General features: G+C 50.1%; 1 protein-coding gene across 1 annotated transcript; it reads left to right on the forward strand.

Annotated features, from left to right (window-relative positions):
• Positions 1 to 760: 760 nt before the first annotated feature.
• LOC309891595 (olfactory receptor 14A16-like) lies at positions 761 to 8,654 on the forward strand (the record flags this gene model as incomplete). Its single annotated transcript, XM_082785946.1, has 2 exons — positions 761 to 1,054; positions 7,974 to 8,654. The coding sequence occupies 2 exons, from the start codon at positions 761 to 763 to the stop codon at positions 8,652 to 8,654; spliced, it is 975 nt and encodes a 324-aa protein (XP_082642072.1).
• Between the last annotated feature and the right edge of the window lie 17,666 nt (positions 8,655 to 26,320).

Raw genomic sequence — 26,320 nt, forward strand, 5'->3', positions numbered from 1 at the left:
AGGGAGGGAGATGTTAAAGGCAGTGTGGAGGGGGGATGCTGAGAGCTCACTGCAGGAGAAATCTTCACAGCCCTGAACAGGGTAAGTCTCTGGCTGCAGGGCAGCACAGCTGTTGTTCCTGGTGCCATCTCCAGATTTGCGGGCAAATCCCTCAACCTATGGGAGCTTTCAGGAGGACTCTCAGTGTTTGGATAAGAGGAGAACAACAAGCTCTGGAACAGGGATTATCTGCCATAAATTACTAAAGGACAGGACATGATGTTTCTTTCTCACAGGGCTGGCTGCAGCCCGGGTGCAGTCAGGGGTGTCCAGGGCTGTGGTGCGGAGCAGGGTCCCTGCTGTGTCCCAGGGGCTGTGTGTTGGGGCAGGGCCTCTGCTGCCTGCCAGGCTCAGCACTCAGCCTGCCTGGGGAGCTGCCCAGGGTGCTGCAGGGAGGAGCTGTGGGTGGAAGGAGCACCCCCTCCCCTGGCAGGGCAAGGCAGGGTCCTGCTGTTGCCCAGAGGCTGCTTCCTGGGGTAGGCAGCTCTCAGCTCTACAGCACCCCCAGGGCATCTCTGGATGCGGTCTCTACACCCTTAGGAAATAAAACTGAGTGCTAGAGGCAAGAGAACATCTTCCTCAAAGGGAAGTAGTAGTCTGTCTTGCTGAGGAGCTTTTGATGAAACATAATCTATAGCTATAGGTATTGCAGAGAGAAATTTCTCTAACTTTTTCTGTGTCTTTTCCACCATTGACAGCCATCCATGCTCTGAGGCAGCAAATGTCCAACAGCAGCTTCCCCACTGAGTTCCTCCTCTTGGCATTTGCAGACACGCGTGAGCTGCAGCTCCTGCACTTCGGGCTCTTCCTGGGCATCTACCTGGCTGCCCTCCTGGGCAACGGCCGCATCCTCACTGCCGTAGCCTGCGACCACCGCCTCCACACCCCCATGTACTTCTTTCTCCTCAATCTTGCCCTCCTCGACCTGGGCACTATTACCACCACTGTTCCCAAAGCCATGGCCAACTCCCTCTGGGATACCACAGCCATTTCCTACACAGGCTGTGCTGCTCAGGTTTTTTTCTTTTTCTTTTTTCTTTCAGCAGAGTTTTATCTTCTCACCATCATGGCCTATGACCGCTACATCGCCATCTGCAAACCTCTGCACTACGGGACAGTAATGGCCAGCAGAACTTGTGCCAACATTGCAGCAGCTGCCTGGGGCATTACTTTTCTCTATGCTGTGCTGCACACTGCCAATACCTTTTCCTTCCCCCTCTGCCAAGGCAATGCCCTGGACCAGTTCTTCTGTGAAATACCCCAGATCCTCAGGCTTTCCTGCTCAGTTGCCTACCTCAGAGAATTTGGGCCTATTGTGGTTAGTGCTGTTTTAGCATCTGGCTGTTTTGTTTTCCTTGTGCTGTCCTATGTGCAGATATTCAGGGTCGTGCTGAGGATCCCCACCCATCAAGGACAGCACAAAGCCTTTTCCACATGCCTACCTCACCTGGCCGTAGTCTCCCTGTTCATCAGCAGTGGCACATTTGCCTACCTGAAACCTCCCTCTATGTCCTCCTCATCCCTGAATCTTTTGCTGGCAGTTCTGTACTCGGTGTTGCCTCCAGCAGTGAACCCCCTCATCTACAGCATGAGGAACCAGGAGCTGAAGGATGCAGTGTGGAAAGTGATGTCTGGAGTTTTTCAGAAGCAATAAATGGCCTGTTTACTTCTGCATATCACTCATAATGTACCTCATTATATTCCCAAATATTTGTTTTCTGTATGTGTGCTTTGCTGTTTGTTGTTGTTGTTGTTGTTTTTTGCCTTGATTATGATTGTGTCTACAAAGGCACAAAGACATAACATTTTTCCTCCCCTTCATTTCAGTATCTACCTGCTTTGGGTGACTCCAAGACTTGGTGGAAACAATGAGCCAGGCTCTCTGTATATTTAAATAAAAGAAAGGACTCTGCAGTGACTTTCTTGCCTGAGATCCTTCCTCAGACACCTGCGATGGAACTGCAGGGGCACTTGGCTGTGTGCAGAGGTGGAGGAGAGAAGAGTCCTGGCACAGCAGCATTACCAGGGAGCCTGAGGGCTTGGTTTGTCCTGAGCTGCTTTCTTTCACCTCCCACACCCTCCTTCAGAGCCCTTCTGTTGCTGTGAGTTCTGATTGCTCTTGTTGCTTGCTCACTGAGCAACTGTGGGGAAGTCTTTTGTCCACAGGCCAGGGTCTCTAACACAGCTGGCTCCGTACCAGCACCTCTAGCATAAAAGGGGATCTGGCACTGAGGGCAGTGCCTGAAGGCTCAGCTCTTCTCCCACATCTCATCTCATGGATATTGCAAAGGAACCGACTCAAAGGAGGCTCCTTGCTTTACTTGTTTCTCTGTGGGCTCAGGGCGACGGGATCAGCTGATCACCAAGGATCAGCTTTTAGGCAGGAAGGGCTGATTTCAGAATTGCCAGCTGGTGTCTGGCACCCATAGAGATGGTGACTTCTCTTGCCTGTATCCACAGCATGCAATAGGTGTGAAGGTGGGCAGGTGTCTTTCTGGAGGGAAGTGGAAGTCACCAGGAGAGCCCAGGGGATTGGCAGGAACAGTGTGTGCCAGGGAGTCAACAGGGCATGGAGCCCACAGAGCATGAGCATGTCCAAGGTGGAGACACCCAGAGGTAAGATGCTAAACCTGGAATGGAACAGGCAAAGGAGAGCTCTGCAACTGCAGGGAACACAGCAAGCACAGAGAAAGCAGTCTGCTGAATTAGTTGTTAAACCTCTGGTGAAATTTCAAAGACTAGATTGAATGAATCACCCCAAAATGTCTCTGCCATTGGAAATGAGTTGGACTCAATGAGCTTTGTGTGTCTCTTCTACAAGGGGAAGGCGAGGAGGTGAGGTAATTTGCAGATGTCAGCAGCAGGGACACTGCCACTGCCCTCCCCTTTTCCACTTGCTGCTTTGGGGCCGTTCCAGCCTGGGCTGCTCTGCTGGGCTGGGGAGAGGACGGGGAGGTGTGGAGAGCTGGGGAGGGTCTGGGCTGTGCTGGTCTCCTGGCAAAGACAAGGAGGAGCAGCAGAGCAGGGGCTGGGCTGGGCCCTTGTCCTCTGGACACCCTGGCAGATGCTGCCCCAGGGCAATGGTCCCAGAGCAGCCCCTCACAACCACCTTTCCCAGCACGGGGCTCTTGACCCAGCTCACACAGGTGGTTTGTTTCTACATGGAAGGACACCAAATGACTACATCAGGAATCCACGTTTGCCTTGTCCATATGAGACAGCCCATAGTATTGGTGCAGTGAGATGAACCTGAGCGAACACAAGTGCCAGAAACTGCTATCATGTGCAGTGGGACAGACAGAGTCTCAAGGTCCCTTCTCTTTAGAGGTATGGTCTCCTGAGAAACCAGCTAAATAAAGCAAAATTAGACATCATGACTTTCACATCAACTCCTTCTCTGTAGAGTTCTCACCATTTTCCTAAAATTCATTTCTTGATTCACTTTTCCACACAGAGATGGGCATTTCCTTCAGGATGCACTGGTGTTGCTAAATGCTACATGGGGAAACATGAGAGACTGTGCAGGGCATCCCCTGCACCCACTGCTCCTGGGGGGGGAGGACGTAGGCTGGGAAGAGACCTCCTGAGCACAACTACTCCTTGTAGCCCTGTGGATGCTGGCTGTGAGGTCACTTCTGTCCCAGCCCCTGGCTGGCCAACAGCAGGGAGGCAGAGCCTCCGGGGTCATAAAGACCATTAGAAAGCTGCCCCCGGCAGGATGACACATATGGGAGGCCAGGGGAAAGCCAGGAAAATAAAGTGGCAGGTTTGGTGGAGAGAAGACCGAAGTGGCTAAGAGAAAGGAAAGATTTGGAAGAGAGAAAAGGGTTTCAGGTTAGGGTGCTGATGCTGGAAAATATTCAAGTTAGCAATATTTCTAACTTGCAACCTTAGGACATACATGTAGTCCTACCCGAAATGCCATCCCTCACCCTGAACAAATCCACTGCTCTAATCCCCAGCATCAAATCCTACCTTGAACTCAAACTCCAAACACGTCTCCTGTTACCATTAGTCTTAACCTATTGATCACCCTAATCTCAGGCCTTTAACTTCTACTATTAAATTCACAGTTTTAATAGCAGCCCTCATCCCCAAACAAAGCAGATAATAAAACCGTAACCAAAAATCTAGCCCATACCTTAAACAGTGACTGGCTACCCAAAGCAGAACACCAAAGCCTCCCTCTAAGACTCTGACAAATCCCTAAACCTGGAAAGCAAGATCTAATCCCTAGACCCTAACCTGAAGACCTAACTCCCAAATCCCTGCACTCTGATCATGTAATCAAATCAGGTTGGCCCCAAGAGCCTGATATAGATCTGGCCTGGTCATAGGGCTCAAGGAGATGGGTGGGGATGTTCTTCTGAGGTAGGTCACCTGTGCCTCAGGATCTCAAGAGGAGGCCCATGGCTGTGCAGGTGGGTGTTGGAGTATTGTGCCTAAGGGCCTGATAGGCCGCCTTCAGGCACATGGCTGGTGTATCATAGAATGATAGAATATCCCGAGTTGGAAGGGACCCATAAGGATCATCGAGCTCAACTACTGGCACCACGCAAGTCTACCCAAAAATTCAGACCATATGACTGAGAGCACTGTCCAAACCCTTCTTAAACTTCAGCAGGCCTGGTGCCGTGACTATGTCCGTGGGGAGCCTGTTCCAGTGGGCGACCACTGAAAATAATAAAATAATAAACAAAGAAAATAATTCGGCGCCTGCCCTTCCACTCTCCCTCATGAGGAAGCTGTAGACCACGATGAGGTCTCCCCTCAGCCTCCTCTTTTCCAGGCTGAACAGGCCAAGTGCCCTCAGCCGCTCCTCATACGTCTACCCCTTAGGCCCTTCATCATCTTTGTAGTCCTTCTCTGGACGCTCTCCAATAGTTCCACAAAGAAACCCATGTGAGCCTCACCCATAAGCTAAATCTCCCCTCTTTTACTTTAAAACCATTCTCCCTTCTCCTGTCATTAAGTGATTGAGAAAAAAAAAAAAAAAAAAAAAGCCCTCCATCTTTTTAATAAGCCCTCTTTAAGTACTGAAAATTTGCAATGAGGTCACCCCGGAGCCTTCTCATCTCCAGGCTGTACATCCCCAGCTGTCCCCCGGGGGTCAGTATACTGGGTCCAGTCTTGTTCAACTTATTCATCCTAGACAATGCAACAGAGTGCAACCTTAGCAAATGTGCTGAAGATACAAAACTGGGAGGAGGGGCTGATACTCCAGAAGTCTGTGCCGCCATTTGGAGGGACCTCGGTAGACTGTAGAGCAAGACAGTGAGGAACCTCATTAAGTTCAAGAAAGGCAAGTGCAGGGTCCTTCTCCTAGGAGGAATAACCCCATGCACCAGTAGAGGTTGGGCGGTGACCTGTTATAAAGCAGCTCTGCAGAGAAGGACAAGGCAGTCCTGGTAGACAGCATGTTAGCCATGAGTCAGCAATGTTCCCTTGCACCAGCAATGTTCCCTTGGCCAAGAAGGCCAACGGTATCCTGGGGTGCATTTCAAAGAGTGTTGCCAGCAGGTCAAGAGAGGTGATCCTCCCCCTCTACTCAGCCCTGGTGAGGCCTCAACTGGAGCATTGTGTCCAGTTCTGGGCCTCCCAGTACATGGAACATGGAACTGTCCCAGTACAGGGACATGGAACTACTGAAGAGAGTCCAGAGGAGGGCTACAAAGACGATGAGGAGACTGCAGTATCTCTTATACGAGGATAGGCTGAGACAGCGGGGCTTGTTTAGCTTGGAGAAGAGAAGTCAGAGAGGGGATGTCCCTTAGAGGGGGATGAGAGAGAGATGTTCTAGGGGAGTTTTATATATTTTTTTAGCTAAAGATCCCATGTTAGGGAAATGGCAAAAAGGAAGGCAATATTTTTAGGAGGCATACCCTGACAAAATGCTAATACTTACATTACCAGTCTCTCATGGAATCTATCTTATACAACGTCTGGCACCTCAGAGGTGCTGTACTTGAGAAGAAGTTAAGAGAAATCCCAACTTTTTGTATTGAAAGTTCTGGGCCCCAGTTGAGCCTTAAGACAACAAACTCAGGATGAGATGTCTCAACTGAGTCCTTGTGATCTCTTGCCTCAGCTTGGGAAAATGGGATTCCTGCCAGTCACAGTCTGGGTGTTCTGCCTAAAAGTGGAAGAGGACAAGGTGATTCTTTGATGCAACTCCTCCTGATAGGAGAAATGACACTGCTGAAAGTAAGTGTCACTCCTCGTCTGACGGAGGGATCATAGGGGATTGCGTCAGCCTGTTTCAAAGCTGGTTCCCTGAAGGCCCAGTGACGGACATCTCAAGGGACACAAGAGAGGGCAGGGAAAGTGAGGCCTTGGGATGGAGCTCTGCAGCTGAGCTGGGCTGGGCTCCTGGGCCCAAGGGCAGCTCCTGGCAAGCGGGCAGTGCTGCAGAGAGACAGCTCTGCCCAGGAGCAGATCCTCTGCTCAGAACAGCAGCAGGGCTGGGGGCACTGCCTGCAGGGGACAAGGGCAACTGAGAGAAGGGAAGGAGATGTTAAAGGCAGTGTGGAGGCAGGATGCTGAGAGCTCAGTGCAGGAGAAATCTTCACAGCCCTGAACAGGGTAAGTCTCTGTCTGCAGGGCAAGGCAGATGCAAGTATCCTAGGGGTCTCTTCTACAGTTGTCAGTTCCATGGCTGGTAGTCCCGAGGGATGTGTGGCTCTAAACTACAGTAATATAGGTTTCCTGGTTTATATACTGGCTTCTCCAGTGCAGAGGATGGGGCTGTTTCCTGGATCAATGATTTCCTGCCTAAGCTGTCAGAGGGACAGGACATGAGGTTTCCTTCTCACAGGGCTGGTGGCAGGCTGTGAAGCCAGGTTGCAGGCAGGGTGCCCAGGGCTGTGGTGCCGAGCAGGGTCCATGCTGTGCCCCAGGGGCTGTGTGCTGGGGCAGGGCCTCTGCTGCCTGCCAGGCTCAGCACTCAGCCTGCAGAGGAGCTGCCCAGGGAGCTGTGGGCTGAAGCTGTGGCTGGTAGGAGCAGGGCAGGGTCCTGCTGGTGTCCAGAGGCTGCTGCCTTGTTCAGACTGCTCACAGATCCACAGCACCCCAGGGGCAACCTTAGGCGAGAACAAAAGGAAAGACCAGCACATGCACTAATGGAAGGGAAGGAAATCTCTGGTGTTTCTCATTTCTTTTACCTGCCCTGAAGGAGAGTCTTGGGGCATGATAATGGAGTTGTCAGGCTGTGTCCTTCACTGAGGCTTTCAGAGCATGACACTGAAAGAGAACTGTAGGTTGATGAAGAGCCTCAGAATTTCTTTTCAAACCCCTCTCCTTACAGAGAACACCAGCACCACCTTTAGTGTTCCTCATGGGATTGCTGGATGTCCTGCTTGGAACGTGAAAATAGAGGTGCCTCTGGCTATTGGGCACCATAGATTCATCCCCAGCGCCCTTCACCGGATATTGTAGGGCAGTACTGACTTCTGCTAAGCCCTCAGAGGATCTTCCTGGTCATTGAGGCACCTCAGAGAGAATAAAACAGAGCTCATAAGGAAGACACAGTATATCTTGTTGAGGAGGAATCTCTGAAACACAGTAGCAGTTTTACTCAGACAAGTCTCACTAATTTGACTATTTTTCCTCCAGGGAAAGGCATCCATACCCAGAGGCAGCAAATGTCCAACAGCAGCTTCCCCACTGAGTTCCTCCTCCTGTCATTCGCAGACACACGCGAGCTGCAGCTCCTGCACTTCGGGCTCTTCCTGGGCATCTACCTGGCTGCCCTCCTGGGCAACGGCCTCATCCTCACACCCATAGCCTGCGACCACCGCCTCCACACACCCATGTACTTCTTTCTCCTCAATCTTGCCCTCCTCGACATGGGCTGCATCTCCTCCACTGTCCCCAAAGCCATGGCCAATTCCCTGTGGGACATCAGGTACATTTCCTATGCAGGTTGTGCTGCACAGGTCTTTTTCTTTGCTGTCTTTGTCGCAGCAGAGTTTTATCTTCTCATCATCATGGCTTATGATCGCTACATTGCCATCTGCAAACCCCTGCACTACGCGACAATAATGAACAGCAGGACTTGTGTCAACATGGCAGCAGCTGCCTGGGGCTGTACTTTTCTCTATGCTGTGCTGCACACTGCCAATACCTTTTCCCTTCCCCTATGCCAAGGCAATGCCCTGGATCAGTTCTTCTGTGAAATTCCCCAGATCCTCAAGCTCTCCTGCTCAGATGCCTACCTCAGAGAAGTTGGGCTTATTATGGTTAGTGTCTGTTTATTATTTGGTTGTTTTGTTTTCCTTGTGCTGACCTATGTGCAGATCTTCAAGGTCGTGCTGAGGATCCCCTCACAGCAGGGCCGGCACAAAGCCTTTTCCACATGCCTCCCTCACCTGGCTGTGGTCTCCCTGTTCATAAGCACTGCCACATTTGCTTACCTGAAGCCCCCCTCCATGTCCTCCTCCTCCCTCAACCTTTTGCTGGCAGTTCTGTACTCGGTGGTGCCTCCAGCAGTGAACCCCCTCATCTACAGCATGAGGAACCAGGAGCTGAAGGATGCAGTGTGGAAAGTGATGACTGGAGTTTCTGAGAAGCAAATAACTGCATGTCCATTTCATATCACTCTTAATGTTACTCATTAACGGCCAAGGAAGATCTTGTTGTTTTCTTTTTTTTTGTTGTTTTGTTTTTCTTTTTTTTCTTTTTGTCTTTTTTTTTTTTTTTCTTTTTTTCTCTTTTCTTTACTTATGTGGTGATATATTTTAAAAAATAAAAAATCCTTTTATTTCCTCTTCCAGTTCGCTACTGAATGTCTCATGTGACTCTGAGACTTGGTATAAAAGAGGTGTATTTAACGGACAATTAAATATTGAATGTGTATTTAAATAAAAAGATGGTTCCTGCAGTGACTTGTCTTGCCTGAGATGCTTCCTCAGAGAAAGGTGGTGGCACTTGGCTGTGTGCAGAGGTTGAGGGGAAAAGAATCCTGGCACAGCATCAACGCCAGGGAGCCCCAGGGCTTTGTCTGTCCAAATCAGCTCTCCATTTCACCTCCCACACTCTCCTACGGAGCTCTTGTGTTGCTGCAAGGACTGATTGCACTTGTTACTTGCTCATCGTGCTGCTGCGGGCAGTCCTGTGTCTACAGGCAGGGAGAGGCCAGAGGCACTTTTCTAACACAGCTTGCTCCATACCAGCATCTCCAGTATAAAAGGGGATCTGCTCAGGGCAGTGCCTGAAAGCCCAGCTCTTCTCCCAAAGATGCTCTCATGGATATTTCAAAGGAATGGACTTGAAAGAGGCTCCTGGCTTTGCTTGTTTCTCTGTGGGCTCAGGCAGATAAGATAGGAGTCCCAGGATCATATTTTAGGCAGGAAGAGATGATTCCATTCCTGCCTGTTAGTGCCCAGCACCCATGAAATTTTGACTTCACCGGCCTGTATCCACAGCATGAAAGGCTGTCTTCCTGGGAGAGTCAGGGAGGACCAGCAGAGCAGGGGCTGGGCTTGGACCTTATTCTCTGGACACCCTGGCAGATGCTGCCTCAGGCCAATGGTCCAGGAGCAGCCCCTTGCAACCACTGTTCCCAGCACTGGGCTCTCGCCCCAGCTCACACAGATGGTTTCTTCCTTTGGATATGGACACGAAATGACTACATCCGGAGTCCATGTTTCCCTTGTCCATATGAGACTGCATCCAGTGTGGGTGTGGTGAGATGAACCTGAATGAGCCCAAGTGCCATAAGCTGTTCCCTAAGGGAGCCAGCCATGAATTCCAGTGGGACAGAGAGAGTCTAAAGTTCACTTCCCATTGGAGGTACGGTCCCCTAGAATACCATCTGAATAAAGCAATCCTAGTCATCGTAACTGTCACACCAACTCCTTCTCTGCAGAATTTGCCTCCTGAGCACAACAGCTCCTTGTGACCCCTGTGGATGCTGGCTGTGAGGTCACTTCTGTCCCAGCCCCTGTCTAGACAACAGCAGGGAGGCAGAGCCTCTGAGGTCACAAAGGCCTTCAGGAAGCTGCCCCCAACAGGATGACACATTTGAGGAGGCCAGGGAAAATCTGTGTGAATAAAGGTGGGAAATTTGGGGGAGAGAAGAGAGAGTAGGCTAACAGAAAGGAAAGATCTGGAAGAGGTGAGAGGGGTTCAGGCAAGGCTGTGCTGCTGCAACACTTACTAGGAAAACATCCATGTCAAGCCCTGTCGTGGTTCCGCTCGAGTGGGCAGCCGAGCTCCACCACAGCCGCTCTCTCACTCCCCCTCCTCAAAGAGGAATGGGGAGAAAATATGTGAAAAGGGCTCAAGGGCTGAGACAAGGATGAGAAAATCACTCAGTAATTATTGTAACGGGCAAAACAGACTCGGCATAAGGAGATAGTAAGATTTATTGCCTATTACTAACAAGCGAGAGAAGTGAGAAAACAAAGGAAAAAAAAAAAAAAAAAGCACCTATCCCCCCCATCCACCCTCTTCCACCTCCTCCCCCCGAGCGGCGCAGGGGAATGGCGGAATGGGGGTTATGGTCAGTCTACAGCACTTCTTCACGGCCGCTCCTTCTCGATCACTTTCGTCCCTTGTGCTGTGGGGTCCCACCCACGGGATGCAGTCCTTGATGAACTGATCTTGTGTGGGCTTCCCACAGGCAGCAGCTCTTCCAGAACTGCTCCAGATATGGGTCCATACCACGGGGTCCATCCCTCAGGAGAAAACTGCTCCAACCTGGCTCCCCTACGGGCAGCAGCTCCTACCAGGTCACCTGCTCCTGCGTGGGCTCCTATCCATGGGCTACAGGTCCGGCCCGGAATCTGCTCCGGCAGGGGTCTTCCACAGGCGGCAGCCTCCATCGGTGCAGGGCCGCCTGCTCCACCGTGGTCTCCTCCACGGGCTGCAGCGTGGAATCCTGCTCCACCGTGGTACTCCATGGGCTGCAGGGGGACAGCCTGCTTCACCATGGGCCTCACCACAGGCCGCAGGGGACTTCTGCTCCGGTGCCTGGAGCACCTCTCCCCCTCCCTCTACACTGACCTTGGCACCTGCAAGGCTGTTTTCTCACTCCCTTGACTCTCCCGGCTGCTGTGTGGTGCAGCGTTTTTTTTCCCTGTCTTAAATATGCTCTCACAGAGGCGCAAAACAACATCGCTTATTGGCTCAGCTCTGGAAAACAATGGGGCCTTTCCCAAACATGGGGCAGCTTCTAGATCTTTCTCACAGAAACCACCCCTATGGCCCCCTGCTACCGAAACCTTGCCACGTAAACCCACTACAGCTGCTAAGATTGAAGTGGTTCAGGTGGACATGGACTGGCAAAATAAAGGTGAATTATTTATAGCCTGATGGGCCCATGACACGTCAGGCCATCAGGGTAGAGATACAACATACAGGTGGGCTTGTGATCGAGGCGTGGACCTGACCATATAGCTATATGGACAATATAGCACAGGTTATTCAGGACTTTGAAACATGCACTGTAATCAAGCAAGCCAAACAGTCAAAGCCTCTTTGGAATGGAGAACGATGCCTGAAATATAAATATGGAGAGGCCTGGAATATTGATTACATCACACTCCCTCAAACACACAAGATTGATTTATTGACAAATAGTACTCCTCTGTGTCTAAGGACTTCCAGAATGCGTCAGCCTATGTGTCTTGAATAAAGTTTGTATTTTAGACTATTAGAAAGCTCTATAGCACATTATCATTCATTAATGGAAATAGCATTCAGGTGCATTTTATTAAATAAATATTGTGTTTATTGTATTTATTTGAGTCATATATCAAAATTCTGGAACCTATAATGTTACAATGCACACATGCTACTTGATCTCCGCCTACTATATTTTACCACCAGCAGTTATTGCCATGAATACTGCACCAAATATGCAAAAGAGTTGCATGAACTCTTTATCATACAAGAAAATTATATATTATGTTTTCTATTTTAGAGGTGTATCTGATTTTAAGCGGCCCTTAAGCACTCACTCTAAGAAATTTTTAGTAGGAAGAGTGTGTGCTGTAAAGCTTTAATAGGATGTAAAATGCTTCATTAAGCATTATCTAACATGTCTAAACCAAAATGCAGACTAAAGATGTGGTACTTTGGATGTTATTATAATTTCCCCTAGCTTCATATGTAGAATTACAATCCCAAGTGATTAATTTCCACACTTAAATGTCAGCAGAAAATGAAGTTCTAAGTTTGATTTCAGAATATAAATATACTGCGGTAGTGGAGAATAATTAAGGTCTTGATGTTCTCGTGTACTTTCTTGCAGATGGTTGGAGTCCTGGTAACTGAACCATAGGCTCCACATGGGAGAATAGGTCTGCCCAGGCAGACTGTAGTGCTCATGTCTCTCTTCAAATGCACTGGTGTTCAGACCTTTAGGACTCCCTTTGTCACTATTTCGTAATTCTTTGGGGATAAGGAACAGAGTTTGAAAAAAAAGACTGGATTTGGAGATGTGGCATTTTTCAGGCTCAAGACTGGCGAACTATCCCTGATTAAACTGGTGTTTTTCAGAACTATTTTCCAGCCTTTTTGCCATTTGACTTACTCGTTGTTGGAAAAAAATGTGTGAATGGCAATACTGTCTAATAAGCAATAAAATGAGAAGAGATAATGTGTTATTCAGACTCTCAAAAACAAATCTGAAAGTTTTTTTGTTTGTTTGTTTGTTTTGTTTTTGTTCTTGTTTTTTTTCCTTGATGTTTTGTCTCAGTGCTAAGATGCTTGAAACAGGATCTAATCACATTCCCTGCATGGGTATGATCTTCAATGTTTCTGTTCAGATTTTTTAAAATCATTGCAAACATCTACTGACAGTATCCATTTAGAACATTTCTCAGATCTTTCCTGTACTGATAATTATTTGGCAGGGACCAGGACTTGCTACTACAAGACTGTTGTATACTAGGGTGAGACTACTATCAAGGGAAGGAGAAATTTGTTGGATTATCGGAAATCCAGAGGAAACCAGCTGTGAGGCCTACCATTGAACACTGCTCTGTGAATGCCAAGCAACATATAAAATGTTAAAAATAGGCTTCAATCCTTAGAGCAACAGGCTTTCAAACCTCAACGTTTGTTCTAATTGTCTTGGTGTGAGAAAGCTACTGATACTCTCTTTCTTGAGTAGTTCCAGGAAGAGAAAGCCTGAACCTCTTGCTGTGTCACGGGTTTACGTGGCAAGGTTTTGGTGTTAGGGGGCCACAGGCATGGCTTCTGTGAGAAGGATCTAGAAGCTGCCCCATGTTTGGCAAGGGCCCCACTGCTGGCCAGAGCTGAGCCAGTAAGTGATGTTGTTTTGCGCCTCTGTGAGAGCAGATTTAAGAAAAAAAAACACAACACTGCGCCACACAGCAGCTGGGAGAATGAGGGGAGTGAGGAACAGCCTTGCAGGCGCCAAGGTCAGTGTATAAGGAGGGGGAGAGGTGCTCCAGGCACGGAGCAGAAGTCCCCTGCGGCCTGTGGTGAGGCCCATGGTGAAGCAGGCTGTCCCCCTGCAGCCCATGGAGTACCACGGTGGAGCAGGGTTCCACGCTGCAGCCCGTGGAGGAGCCCATGCAGGAGCAGGTGACCTGGATGGAGCTGCTGCCCGTGGGGGACCTGTGCTGGAGCAGTCTGCTCCTGAGGGATGGAGCCCATGGTATGAAGCCATGTGGGAGCAGTTCTGGAAGAGCTGCTGCCTGTGGGAAGCCCACGCCAGGTCAGTTCAGCAAGGCCTGCATCCTGTGGGAGGGATCCCACAGCACAGGGGACAAGAGGGATTGAGAAGGAGCGGTGGAGAAGCGCTATAGACTGACCATAACCCCCATTCCCCCACTCCCCTGCGCTACTCGGGGGGAGGAGGTGGAAGAGGGTGGATGGGGGGGATAGGTGCTTTTGGTTTCTTTCCTTTGTTTCTCGCTTTTCTAGCTGCTTAGGAATAGGCAATCAATCTGACTGTCTTCCTATGCTGAGTCTGTTTTGCCAGTCACAATAATTACTTTGCGTCCTCCCTGCCCTTATCTCAACCCTTGAGCCCTTTTGATTTTATTTTCTCCCCGTTCCTCTTTGAGGAGGGGGAGTGAGAGAGCGGTTGTGGTGGAGCTCGGCTGCCCACCCGAGTAAAACCACCACACTGTTTAAGGAGAAAAGCAAGACAGAGCACACATACCCACACTTCAGGTGACATAGCAATCCAGGTGGCCATACTGTGACCTGTGATGTTTATTCATGTATCTACTCCTTAGTGTTTTTCCCCTAAAATACTGTTCCTTTCAGGGAAAGGATTACATACTGCTTTTTCTCTTTAATCATCAACTTGGTGATTAGTTTAGGTTTAACCTGACTTAACTACTGCATGTGTGAATATTTTTGTGTGGCTAAACTTCCAAATAATAAATGCAATTACTTTTTATAAAATGAACTTTTTTTTTTTTTTTTTTTTTTTTTATATTTCTTCCTCGGAGAACTGAGTCCAATCTCTGTTAGCCAAAATATGGTCTTGAATCTAGGTTCCTCACATTGGCGTGAGTGTCTGCCTGTAATGTGCTGTGGAGGTTCGCTATTAGGCTTTGTGCGTGGCAGCAAGGTCATTTGTGAACCTCATTCACTGCAAACAGGGAAATGTCAGAGAAACTATTGAAACATGTATCGTTTCTCTCTTCACACCTAGTCTCTACTTTTCATCTGCAGTCCCTTCTCATATACTCACATTTTTCTTCCAGCACCAGTAGCAAAACAGATGGGCCCACAGGTCATGTGGAATTTATGCTGTTACAAACGTGTGTTACTGGCCACAAGATGCTTCTTTTCCTCTTGTTCAGTGAATGGGACTAGATAAAGCACTACACTTCCCTGATACAATTGCAGGTGTTTTTTGTTTTTGTTTTTTTTTTTCTGGCTTCATCCCTGATGAATTACTTGTATTTTGAAAATATATTCTTAAATATACCTCGGATTTTTCCCTGCGTTTCCTTTGGTGAAGCTTGATTCTTTTTGGCAACTTTTAATTTATTTAGTGTTCGGTAAGGGTCTGATTTTATTTAACATGCAAGTGCAACTTACCCCCCCAGTCTTAATGGCATTGCAACCACATGTACTGCACTATACATTTATTGTAATACTCCTCCCAGCTTTCACTGTATTCATCGTGTCTAGTTTATTTCTAGTCACTATATCCACATTACCCTTTTCCTGTGGCCTGAGTGGCTTTTGAGCATATTCCATAAGGAAGCAATCCTTTTTTACTCTTATAATCATGCTTGCTTAATAGTTTTTCACACTAACATTTTCCTAGGAAATGTCTAGGTAATTGAACTCCTCAACTGGATCATTACGCTGGATTCGATACAGACTTCCTTCATCTGTAAAAACGTTTCCTGATATGCTTTCTCATTCTCTCCTGAAAGTCTCTGGCAAGGTCCAAGGACTAACTTTTTCCATAGCTCATTCTTCTGTTTACTTCAAACAGTCCCTGTTGTGTCAGCCAAAATCCTAGTGTCATTTATTTCTGTTTATTCAGTATTCTCCCTGTACGCAAATTACTCCCTCCCTCATTACTTTTGTTTTACCTCACCCATCCGCAAAATTTATACCTTGGTAATTTTATCTCCCAGTTGATAGCTTGAATTAACCAAGTCTCTGTCATTCCAATGTAATCATATTTTTCCCTCAACACATGTTTCTAATACAGCAATCTTGTTTCATACATGTATGTTTCTAGCATTTGTAAAACACATTCATCCTGTTCTTTGTCCTTTTTGTTCACCTTTTTTTTTTTGAATGTGTAGAAAGGAAGGGTTTCCACATTGACTTAATTTACAAATTCTGTGCCCCTTTCTCTAAGCGTTAAAGTCCTTATCTTTTTTGTCTATGTGAACTCTGGCTTCTGAGTAATACAAGAAAATTAAGACTCTTTAAATTACTTTTCTCATCTCAGTCTGAAAGTGTTTCTGCAAAGTCAATCTCTTTTGATTTTGAAGGGTTGTTAAGCCTTCTCTTTAGGGAAGAGACCTCAAACTTCTCTTCACAGAGGATTTTGAACCAGCATACCAGTAGTTAGCCTATAAGATCAATCCTTTGCCTCCTTTATTCAGATTGCCCTTTGAAAGTTACTTAAATGGTAGACCCACGTGATTAGTTCTTTCTTTGAGCACACTGCTGTCTCATATTCAGCCAGCTATCCTCCAATACTCCCAAGTCCTTTTCTGCCCGGCAGCTTTCCAACCACTCATCTCCCAGCCTGTAGCTCTGCTTGGGGTTGTTGTGCCCCAGGTGCAGGACCCAGCACTTGGCCTTGTTGAACTTCATGCAGTTGGCCTCAGCCCATTGTTGCAGCCTATCCAGATCCTCCTAGCAGAGCCTTCCTACCCTCGAGCAGATCGACACACACACCTAACTTGGTGTCATCTGCACACTTACTGAGGGTGCACTCAATCCCCTCATTCAGATCATCGATAAAGATATTAAAGAGGACTGGCCCTAGTCCTGAGCCCTGGGGGACTCCACTAGTGACCGGCGTCTAACTGGCTTTAACTCCAGTTAAATGTAACTGGATTACAACAGCAGGCATGCTTCTAGCCACACGTGCCTTTTTCCAGAGAGCAAGCTGAAGAACATGGCAACCCCCAGGCTGCTGCACCCTGAGGGGCAAGGGCAGAGCAAAGCCCAGGCAGGCACAACACAAAGCGTTGGGGACGGCCATGGCTGCGGAATGCTGGCCCCAAGGGCGGTTGGGCGGTTGGGCAGGCCTGTACCGGCTGCCCGTGCTGACGGGGAGGCTGCTCGGCTGCCTGCTCCTCCCGCTCAAGTGTCCGCTCCAGACACAACCTCAGCCAGAGGGAGTCAGCTTCTTTTTTCCTCTCTAACTGCGAGCAGGATGGTGACACGATCGGGTCAGGAAGGGAGTGACCGCTGCATGAGGATGAGGGGACACGGACAGCCTGGGTGAGTCGTTGCAGACAATTGGGCACAGAGGCAGGGGATGCCCATGATCATGGAGGGGGATGCTGCTCCGTTTGGTGCTTTTCCTCTTCCAGACAGAAATATCCTTAGTGATGAGACCGGACCATGGCAAATTTCTGGGCTCTCTCACTTTGAGAACTCAGCCAGAAAAGATGCCAACGCTCTCCAGGACAGATAAGACAGCCCCAAGCCATTCCCCGCCACGGTGTCACTACGCTAAGTGGGAATATGGCACATTTAATCTACAAGGAACATTTCCTGGGCATCAGGAAGATGGGAGATGGACAGCTTTGGTGTGAGGCTGGGAGAGCCTGGTGCAAGGAGGAAGGAATGGCTTCCAGTGCTGAGAGAGGGTGGCTGCTCGGTTTGTCGCCTCCTCTATTACAGCTGGAGACACTGAGAGTGCTGGAATGAAGCCATGGCACACTCCTGGACTCTCTCGCATTGAGAAGTCAGCTGGAAAAGGTGTCAACAATCTCCAGGACAGGTAATTTAGCCCCAAACCACACCCAACAACGGTGTCATAGCAAGCAGGACAGTGACACGCTTGGGTCAGGACGGGAGTGACCGCTCCATCGGGATGCCAGGAGACGGATTGACGTGGTGAGAAACTCGAGGTTGTTGGGCACAAAGGCAGGGTCAGCCCCTTGTCACAAGTGGATGCTGCTCGGTTATTTCTTTCTCTTATTAAAGCCAGACACACACAGCGATGGGAAGCAGACGACAGCACAATCGTGGCGACTCTCCCTTTGAGAAGACATCTGGAAGGAACTTCCAGCACTCTCCAGGACAAGTAACATTGCTCCCAGCCTCATCCACCACTGTCCACAGAAATCAGGAAGATGACACGATCAGACTAGGACGGCAGTGACCGCTCCGAGGAGACGACGGAACATGGAAAGCCTCGGTGAGTTGCTGGAGACCCTCGGGTACAGAGGCATGGGCTGCCCATGTAGACAGAGGGACGCTGCTCTGTTTGGTGCTTCTTCTCTTTCAGCCAGAATCACACAGCGATTGGACCAGACCACGGCACAATCCTGGCAGCTCTCCCCTTGAGAAATCAGCTGGGAGGAAGAGCTGCCAACCCTCTCCAGGACAGGTAAGATCGCCCCAACCTACACCCCCGTTGGTCCACAACAAGCAGAAAGCTGACAGAATGGGGGCAGGAAGGGAGTGATCGCTGCATGAGGATGACGGGACACAGACAGCCTCGGTGAGTCGCTAGATACTCTTGAGCAGAGAGGCAGGAGCTGCCCATGGTCACGGGGAGGTGCTGCTTTGTTTTGTGCTTCTTCTCTTTCAGCCAGACACACTCAGCGACGAGACCAGACCAAGGCACACTCCTAGCCTCTCTGCCCTCGACCACTGGGCTAGAAGGAAGAGCTGCCAACGCTCTCCAGGACAGGTAGGATCGCCCCAACCCACACCCACAAGGCTCTAACTGCAAGCAGGAAGGTGACACAATCAGGGTAGGACAGCAGTGACTGCTCCATCAGGACGATGGGACAGGGACAGCCTCGGTGAGTCCTGGTAGAGCCTTGGGCACAGAGACAGAGTCTGCCTATGGTTACAGAGGGATGCTGCTCCGTTTGTTCTGTCTGTTATTAAAGCCAGACACACACAGCGATGGGACGAGACCAAGGCACAATCCTGGCCACTCTCCCATGGAGAAGTCAGGTAGAAGGAAGTTCCAGCGCTCTCTAGGACAGGTAAGATTGCCCCAACCCACACCCACCAGGCTCTAACAGCAAGCAGGACGGTGACACGATCGGGGTAGGACAGGAGTGGTCGCTGCATCAGGATGACAGAACAATGACAGCGTCGGTGAGTCCCTGGAGACCCTTGGGCACAGAAGTAGGGGCTGCCCGTGCTCACAGAGGGATGCTGCTCTGTTTGGTGCTTCTTCTCTTTCAGCCAGAATCACACGGAGTGTGGACCAGACCACGGCACAATCCTGGCCGCTCTCCCCTTGAGATGTCAGTTGTAAGGAAGAGCTGCCAACGCTCTTCAGGACAGGTAAGATCGCCCCAAACCCACATCCACCAGCCTCGAACAGCAAGCAGGATGGTGACATGCTCGGGCCAGGAGGGCAGTGACTACTCCATGAGGATGATGGGACAGGGAAGGCCTCGGTGAGTCACTGGAGACACTCGGGCACAGAGGCAGGGGTTGCCCGTGTTGACAGAGGGATGCTGCTCTGTTTGGTGCTTCTGTTTTGCAGCCAGAATCACACAGCAATGGCACCAAACCACAGCACACTCCTGGCCACTCTCCCCTTGAGACATTACCTTGAATAAGAGCTGCCAACCCTCTCCAGGACAGGTAAGATCGCCCCAATCCACACCCCTGATGGTCCACAGCAAGCAGAAAGCTGACAGAATGGGGGCAGGACGGCAGCAAATGCTGCATCAGGAAGACCGGACACAGGCAGCCTCGGTGCGTCGCTAGATGCTCTTGAGCTGAGAGGCAGGGGCTGCCCATGGTCACAGGGAAGTGCTGCTTTGTTTTGTGTTTCTTCTCTTTCAGCCAGACACACACAGAGATGAGACCAGACCACGGCAATCTCCTAGCCTCTCTGCCCTCAACCACTCCTCTGGGAGGAAGAGCTGCCAAACCTCTCCAGGACAGGTAGGATCGCCCCAACGCACACCCACCAGCCTCTAACAGCAAGCAGGAAGATGACACGATCGCAGTAGGATGGGAGTGACCCCTGGATCAGGATGATGGAACATGGACAGCCTCGGTGAGTCGCAGTAGAGCCTCGGGCAGAGAGGCAGGGGCTGCCTGTGTTCACAGAGGGATGCTGCTCTATTTGGAGCTTCTTCTCTTTCAGCCAGAATCACACGGCGAGTGGACCAGACCATGGCACAATCCTGGCCGCTCTACCCTTGAGATGTCAGCTGTAAGGAAGAGTTGCCAACACTCTCCAGGACAGGTAAGATTGCCCCAACCCACACCAACAGGTTCTATTAGCAAGCAGGATGGTGACATGATCAGGGTAGGACGGGAGTGGCCGCTGTATCAGGACGACAGAACAATGACTGCCTCGGTGAGTCCCTGGAGATCCTTGGGCACAGAAGTAGGGGCTGCCTGTGCTCACAGAGGGATGCTGCTTAGTTTGGTGCTTCTGTTTTGCAGCCAGATTCACACAGCGATGGGACCACACCACAGCACACTCCTGGCCACTCTCCCCTTCAGAACTCAGCTGGAAGGAAGAACTTGCCGTGCTCTTCTGGAGAGGTAAGATCACCCCAAAGCACACTCACCAAGGTCCACAGCAAACAGGAAGGTGATTCGATTGGTCCAGGATGGCAGTGAGCACTCCAGCAGGATGATGGGAGGTGGTCAGACTTGGTGAGATGCTCGAGAACCTCGGGCACAGAGGCAGGGTCATGCTGTGGTCACACGGGGATGCTGCTCCGTTTGTCCTTTCTGATATTAAAGCCAGACACACACAGCAATGGGACGAGACCATGGCACAGTCCTGGCCTCTCTCCCCTTGAGAAGTCATCTGGAAGGAACTTCCAGCACTCTCCAGGACAGGAAAGATCACCCCAACGCACACCCACCAGGCTCTAACAGCAGGCAGGAAGGTGACATGATCGGGTCAGGATGGCAGTGACCTCTCCATGAGGAATACAGGATACAGACCACCTTGGTGAGTCGCTAGATACTTGAGTAGAGAGGCAGGGGCTGCCCATGGCCACAGAGGGTTGCTGCTCCGTTTGGTGCTTCTTCTCTTTCAGCCAGACACATACAGCAAAGAGACAAGAGCACGGCAAACTTCTGGCCTCTCTGCCCTCAACCACTCATCTGGGAGGAAGAGATGCCAACCCTCTCCAGGACAGGTAGGATCGCCCCAACCCACACCCCCCAGCCTCTAACAGCAAGCAGGATGGTGAAATGATCGAGTTAAGACGGGCGTGACCGCTGCATGAGCATGACGGGACACGGACAGCCTTGGTGAGTCGCTGGAGACCCTTGGGCACTCAGGCAAGCGCTGCCCATGGTTACAGGGGGATGCTGCTCCGTTTGGTGCTTTTCCTCTTTCAGACAGAAACATACCTTGCAATGAGACCAGACCACAGCACACTGCTGGCCTCTCTCGCTTTGGGAACTTAGCCAGAAAAGATGCCAGCGCTCTACAGGACAGGAAAGACAGACCAAAGGCATTGCCCACTATGGTGTCACGCTCAGACCAGGAGTGCAGTGACCACTCAATGAGGACGATGGGACAGGGACAGCCTCGGTGAGTCACTAGAGACACTCGGGCACAGAGGGAGAGGATGCTCGTGTTCACAGAGGGATGCTGCTCTGTCTCGTGGTGCTTCTCATTTAGCCAGAAATGTACAACGATGGAACCAGACCATGGCACAATCCTGGCCGACCTCCCCTTGAGAAATCATCTGGAAGGAAGAGCTGACAACAATCTCCAGGATAGGTAAGATTGCCCCAATCCAAACCCCAATGGTTTACAGCAAGCAGGAAGGTGACAGAATGGGGGCAGGATGGCAGTAAATGCTGCATGAAGAAGACGAGCCACAGACAGTCTCGGTGAGTCACTAGATACTCTTGAGCAGAGAGGCAGGGGCTGCCCATGGTCGCAGGGAGGTGCTGCTCTGTTTGTTGCTTTTCCTCTTTCAGTCAGAAACAGCACAATCCTGGCCTCTCTGCCCTCTTGCACTCAGCTGGACAGTAGAGCTGCCAATGCTCTCCAGGGCATGTACATGTAATATCACCCCAACCCGCATCCACCAACCTCTAACAGCAAGCAGGAAGGTGACACGCTCGGGCCAGAAGGGCAGTGACCGCTCCATGAGGACGATGGGACAAGGACAGCCTCGGTGAGTCGCTGGAGACCCTTTGGCTCAGAGGCAGGGGCTGCCCGTGTTGACAGAGGGATGCTGCTCCGTTTGGTGCTTCTTCTCTTTCAGCCAGAATCACATGGTGATTGGACCAGACCACGGCACAATCCTGGCTGCTGTCCCCTTGAGAAGTCAGCTGGAATAAGAGCTGCCAATGTTCTCCAGGACAGGTAAGTTTGCCACAACCCATACCCACCACTGTCCACAGTAAGCAGGAAGTTGACATGATGAGGCTACGATGGGAGTGACCGCTCCATGAGGATCACGGGACACGGACAGCCTCGGTGAGTCGCTAGATACACTTGAGCAGAGAGGAAGGGGGTTTATGAACAAACCATAAATGTTTGTTCATTGTCTTTTGTATTATAAAAATCAAGGAGTTCTGTTTGAGGAGCGGGAGTTGCAAAAGCTCCCTGCTGAAGTAAGGAGCAGTATAATTCTTGGCTAAACACTATGAAAATTCTTTTGCGTAATGTAACAAAAAAGAGAACCCCTTTTCCTTCTCTCTTTCTGCATCTCAGTTGCCTCTTTTGTTCAAACACACTGTTGCAAAGCTCATGTAACCACCTCCTGATAAGTTGTTAAACTAGTGTATCAACATTTTGCCTTCCTGTCTCATGCTGGGCCAACATGACCAAATAAAAAAAAAAAAAAGAAGTTGAACCACAATGCTGAGGAAGACTATGGCCTTCATCTTCATGACCACCAGAGGGACAGAAAAAAAAAAAAAAAAGTGCTGCTTTGCTTTCTGCTTGCTTACTCAATAAATTCCTTTCTATGATTAATACAATGCTCTCTGAAATTTAACTAAGGGGGCACCTTATAACATTGGTGAAGAAGAATGCAGCCTAATGTCTGTCCATTTCCTGAGCCATGGCTGGCCCCAGCGTGGGGGCTGCTGAGGAAGCCCAGAGTTGCATTTGTCCCAGCATCTGTGGTGCCAGCAAATAGTAGCTGGCCTTTTACTGGCCTGGGAGTGTCCCAAAGGTGCTGGGACTGATGGCAAATGTCATCCTGGAGGGGAATCTGGAGCTGCCCTGTGCCTGGGCCAGGCCTCTTGTGCTGGCTTGGGGAGTGGGGCTGGCCCTGCAGGACACAGGCACTCTGTGCTGGGGATCTCCAAGGCAAGAGACCAGGACTCCTACAGCTTCACAGACCTCCATTTCCCGAGCCATGGCTGCCCCCAGCCCTGGGGTTGCTGGGGAGGCCCAGAGCCACCTTTGTCCCAGCAGCTGTGGTGCCTTGCGAGAGGCTGCAGCTGTGGTGGCCATGCCCAGAGCCCTGCAGCAGCCTGTGGTGGGCACTGCCCTGGGGCCAGCCCAGCCTGGGTTGTTGGGCTGGGATGGGCTGTACTGGGGAGAGGGCATCGAAGTGGGGAGAGGTGGGCAGGGCTGGGCTGGGCTGGGCAGTGCTCGGCAGAGGGCAACAGCAGCATCAGGGAACGGTGGCAGCATTTAGGGGAGGGCTCCCAGCAGGGCTTGGTGCTGCAGAGCCAGGGCTACGTGAAGAGAGCCCAGAGCTGCAGGGGCAGGGGAGAGGAGGCCGCTCTGGGCCCTTGCTGGCCTGGGCAGAGCAGGAAGAGGGCCCAGGGCATTCATCCCCTCACCATGGCTTGCCAGGAGCTGCAAGGCAGTCATGGAGTGTCTAGAGCCAGGCTCTGCACTGTGGCCACAAGCCCTGCATGCCCTCCTCCTGCCATGCTCCATGCGGTGGCTGCAGCAGAGGGGACCCCCAGCCATCCCCTGCATGGGACTCTGCCACCTGCCTCACCCCAGCCCTCTCCAGCACCTTCCTTGCTGCTCTCTGATGCATGCCAGGACCTCCCAGTGCGTGCCAGCCAGCACATCTGCTGAGGGCCAGTGCAGCTGCTGCAGGGTCAGGGAACTCAGCATGGCCCTTGCAGCCCCCTGCCCTGGGCCTGTCTCTCCCCTTGGCCTCGGCCCCGGCCTTGTCTCTGCTGGCAGGAGGGCTCTTGGCATGTGCTCCCTGGACTCCCCTTGCCTCCACAGAGCTACTGCCCACTCAGGCTGCCAGCACAAACGTGTCCTCACAAGCAGCAGCACCCCTTGGGCTGCTTCTCCTGGCCTCCCCCACCCCACTGCCTTGACTCCTTGTCTCTGCTGGGTCCCCTCCTTGTCACCCAAATGTGTCCCTTGGCTGTCAGCTCCCTCTGCCCTGCCCCACAAGATGGTAAAGATGGGGTGGGACATATTACCATGGAGTGTGGAAGTATTTTGTAATCTGCATTGGTGATGGCACAAAAAGACGCTTCCTTCACCAGTGATCTACATCCTTCTTCAGGTGAATTTTCAGGATCTATATTCATCACAGGAGAAGAAATACTGATGGTCACGAGCACTTGCATTTCATTGCTTTCTCCATCATGGTGTACTGTCTCATCTTCCAGGCAGTTCCACCCCTCTTGAATAAACTATCCATATTGAATGTCCCCTTTCTAGCTGCCTGTCTGGACCTATGCACTTCCCATGGTTCTCCTGCTTTGCCCCCCCTTACTCTTTGATCATTCAGACCACTCTCACTCACCCAGTTGCTGCTTTGAGATTCATTGATTTCAAGGTTGCTCATCGATTAGCAGTCTGCCTAATGGTTTCTGTAGCAAGCTCCTCATCTTTTATCACTGAATTAACATCATACAGAATAATACTTAATTTAATACCTAGAATTTCCTATAAGTCAGTATAAAATACTGACTAATAATTTACAGTCATGCTTTTGGGAAGGTAAATCTGACTGGAGACATATAAGATGAGGAGCTTGTTTTGCTGTTTGGAAAATTGCTCCTTGTTTATTCCTGCCTGTTTTATAATAAGGAAAAACCCTTCTGTGTGCAGCCAGGTCTCTAAGGAAAGCAGGTGGGAGCTGGTGCAAGGGGGCTGTAACATCCAGCTGCAGACTTCAGTGCAGAAGTGTGGAGTAAGGAAAAGTGATGAAAGCTCCAGGTGGCCAGTGAGAGAAATGTCAGGGTTGGGGTGGTGAGCAGCAAGGTTGTCCGTACATTGTCAGGCCTCAAAAGGCTGCTTTCCCTCCCTATGGATGTCTCCATTGGAGAAGCCCTGGATTAATATCAATTGAAGAAAGATGCTCAAAACTGAAATGCAATAAAATTCACCCTTTAAAATGAGAGGAGACATTTATTAGGTGCTTTTTGAAATCTTTCTCCTTAACTACACTATGAAAGCTCTCCAATTACAGAATCACAGAATTTTCTAGGTTGGAAGAGACCTCAAGGTCATCGAGTCCAACCTCCAACCTAACGCTAACAGCCCTCCACTAAACCATATCCCTAAGATTTAGAACAATTAGTTCTCCAAGTCTTGAAGACTTGAATAAAATTATGGAAGACATATGTTTGCTTAGGAGTTTCTGCATTGTAATGAGTTCCATGGTGGATTCTGGCGCTTAGTCTGTGAATGTGAGGTACTGAGAGAAGAATGATGAAATTGCTTAAGAAAGTTAAGTCAGAAGGAAAAGTTGAAGTGACTTGGAGTATTAATGGGCCCCACAGAGGGCCGTTACCAAGAGATTCTCCTCAGGGACTTGTTAGGGCAGATAATTGGAGGCCATGATTACAGATAGGCAAAGCACTGTGCTGAGAAAAGTCTGGGTTTGTTGTGCTGAAGTAAAAGGGCCAGGTCCTGACTCCAGCCACTGGAAGAGAATGTCCTGCACTCCCATGTCTGGCTCTGGGCTCTTGCTTGGGGTCTGTGGGATATGGTGGGCAGTGTGATGCTGCAAGAAGAACAGTGGTATGACACCTTCCTGCCTCTGCACAGGGTCTCAAGAAAGCAATGAGCCCCCTTGTATCTCATCTCCTCAGAAGCTCTATCCAAGGGGACAAAAAAGTCAGGGCTGCTGGGGCCTTCTCTTCTTGACTGCACCCACCTCTTTGTCCTCTCTAGACTTTCCTATGCTGCCCCACACTTTGTTCTATTTCCCTGAAGGCTGCAGACACCCATCTATGTTCACCACCTTGCTTTCATCCTGGCATTTCTCTGGTTTCACCAATGTCTCGTCAACACTCACCAGCTGTTCCTTCAAACACAAAGCCATGGTCTGATCAAAGACACTCTTTGGGTGACTTCTAGCACCACAGCACAGTTCTTAGAGGACATTTCTGCAGGTGCGGGACCCTCCGATTTCGGCGCGGGGAAGCAAGTGATCAACTCAATATGAGTGGTAATACAAGCTTCAACTTTATTGCACAGATGTCCATATATTTATACACACAGCAATAATTATGCCTACTGGTCAATATCCTATTGGCTAAGCCTAGAAGTGTTGCAAAAAACACTGTTCCTCCTACTTGCAGTTACAGCGTATAAACTACTTCCTTATCTTCCCGGGACTCAGATCCACCTGTTTATCTCTCTCTCAAGGACTGACTGCTTCTTGCATATTTCACAAGAATGCTTCTCATCCGGCCTACTCCATGACTATAAACTCTGTATTTTCATTGCCTTGCTTGT

Source organism: Aythya marila, assembly GCF_965140915.1.
Source record: "Aythya marila genome assembly, contig: HAP1_HAP1_SCAFFOLD_158, whole genome shotgun sequence".
Taxonomy (NCBI): Eukaryota; Metazoa; Chordata; class Aves; order Anseriformes; family Anatidae; genus Aythya; species Aythya marila.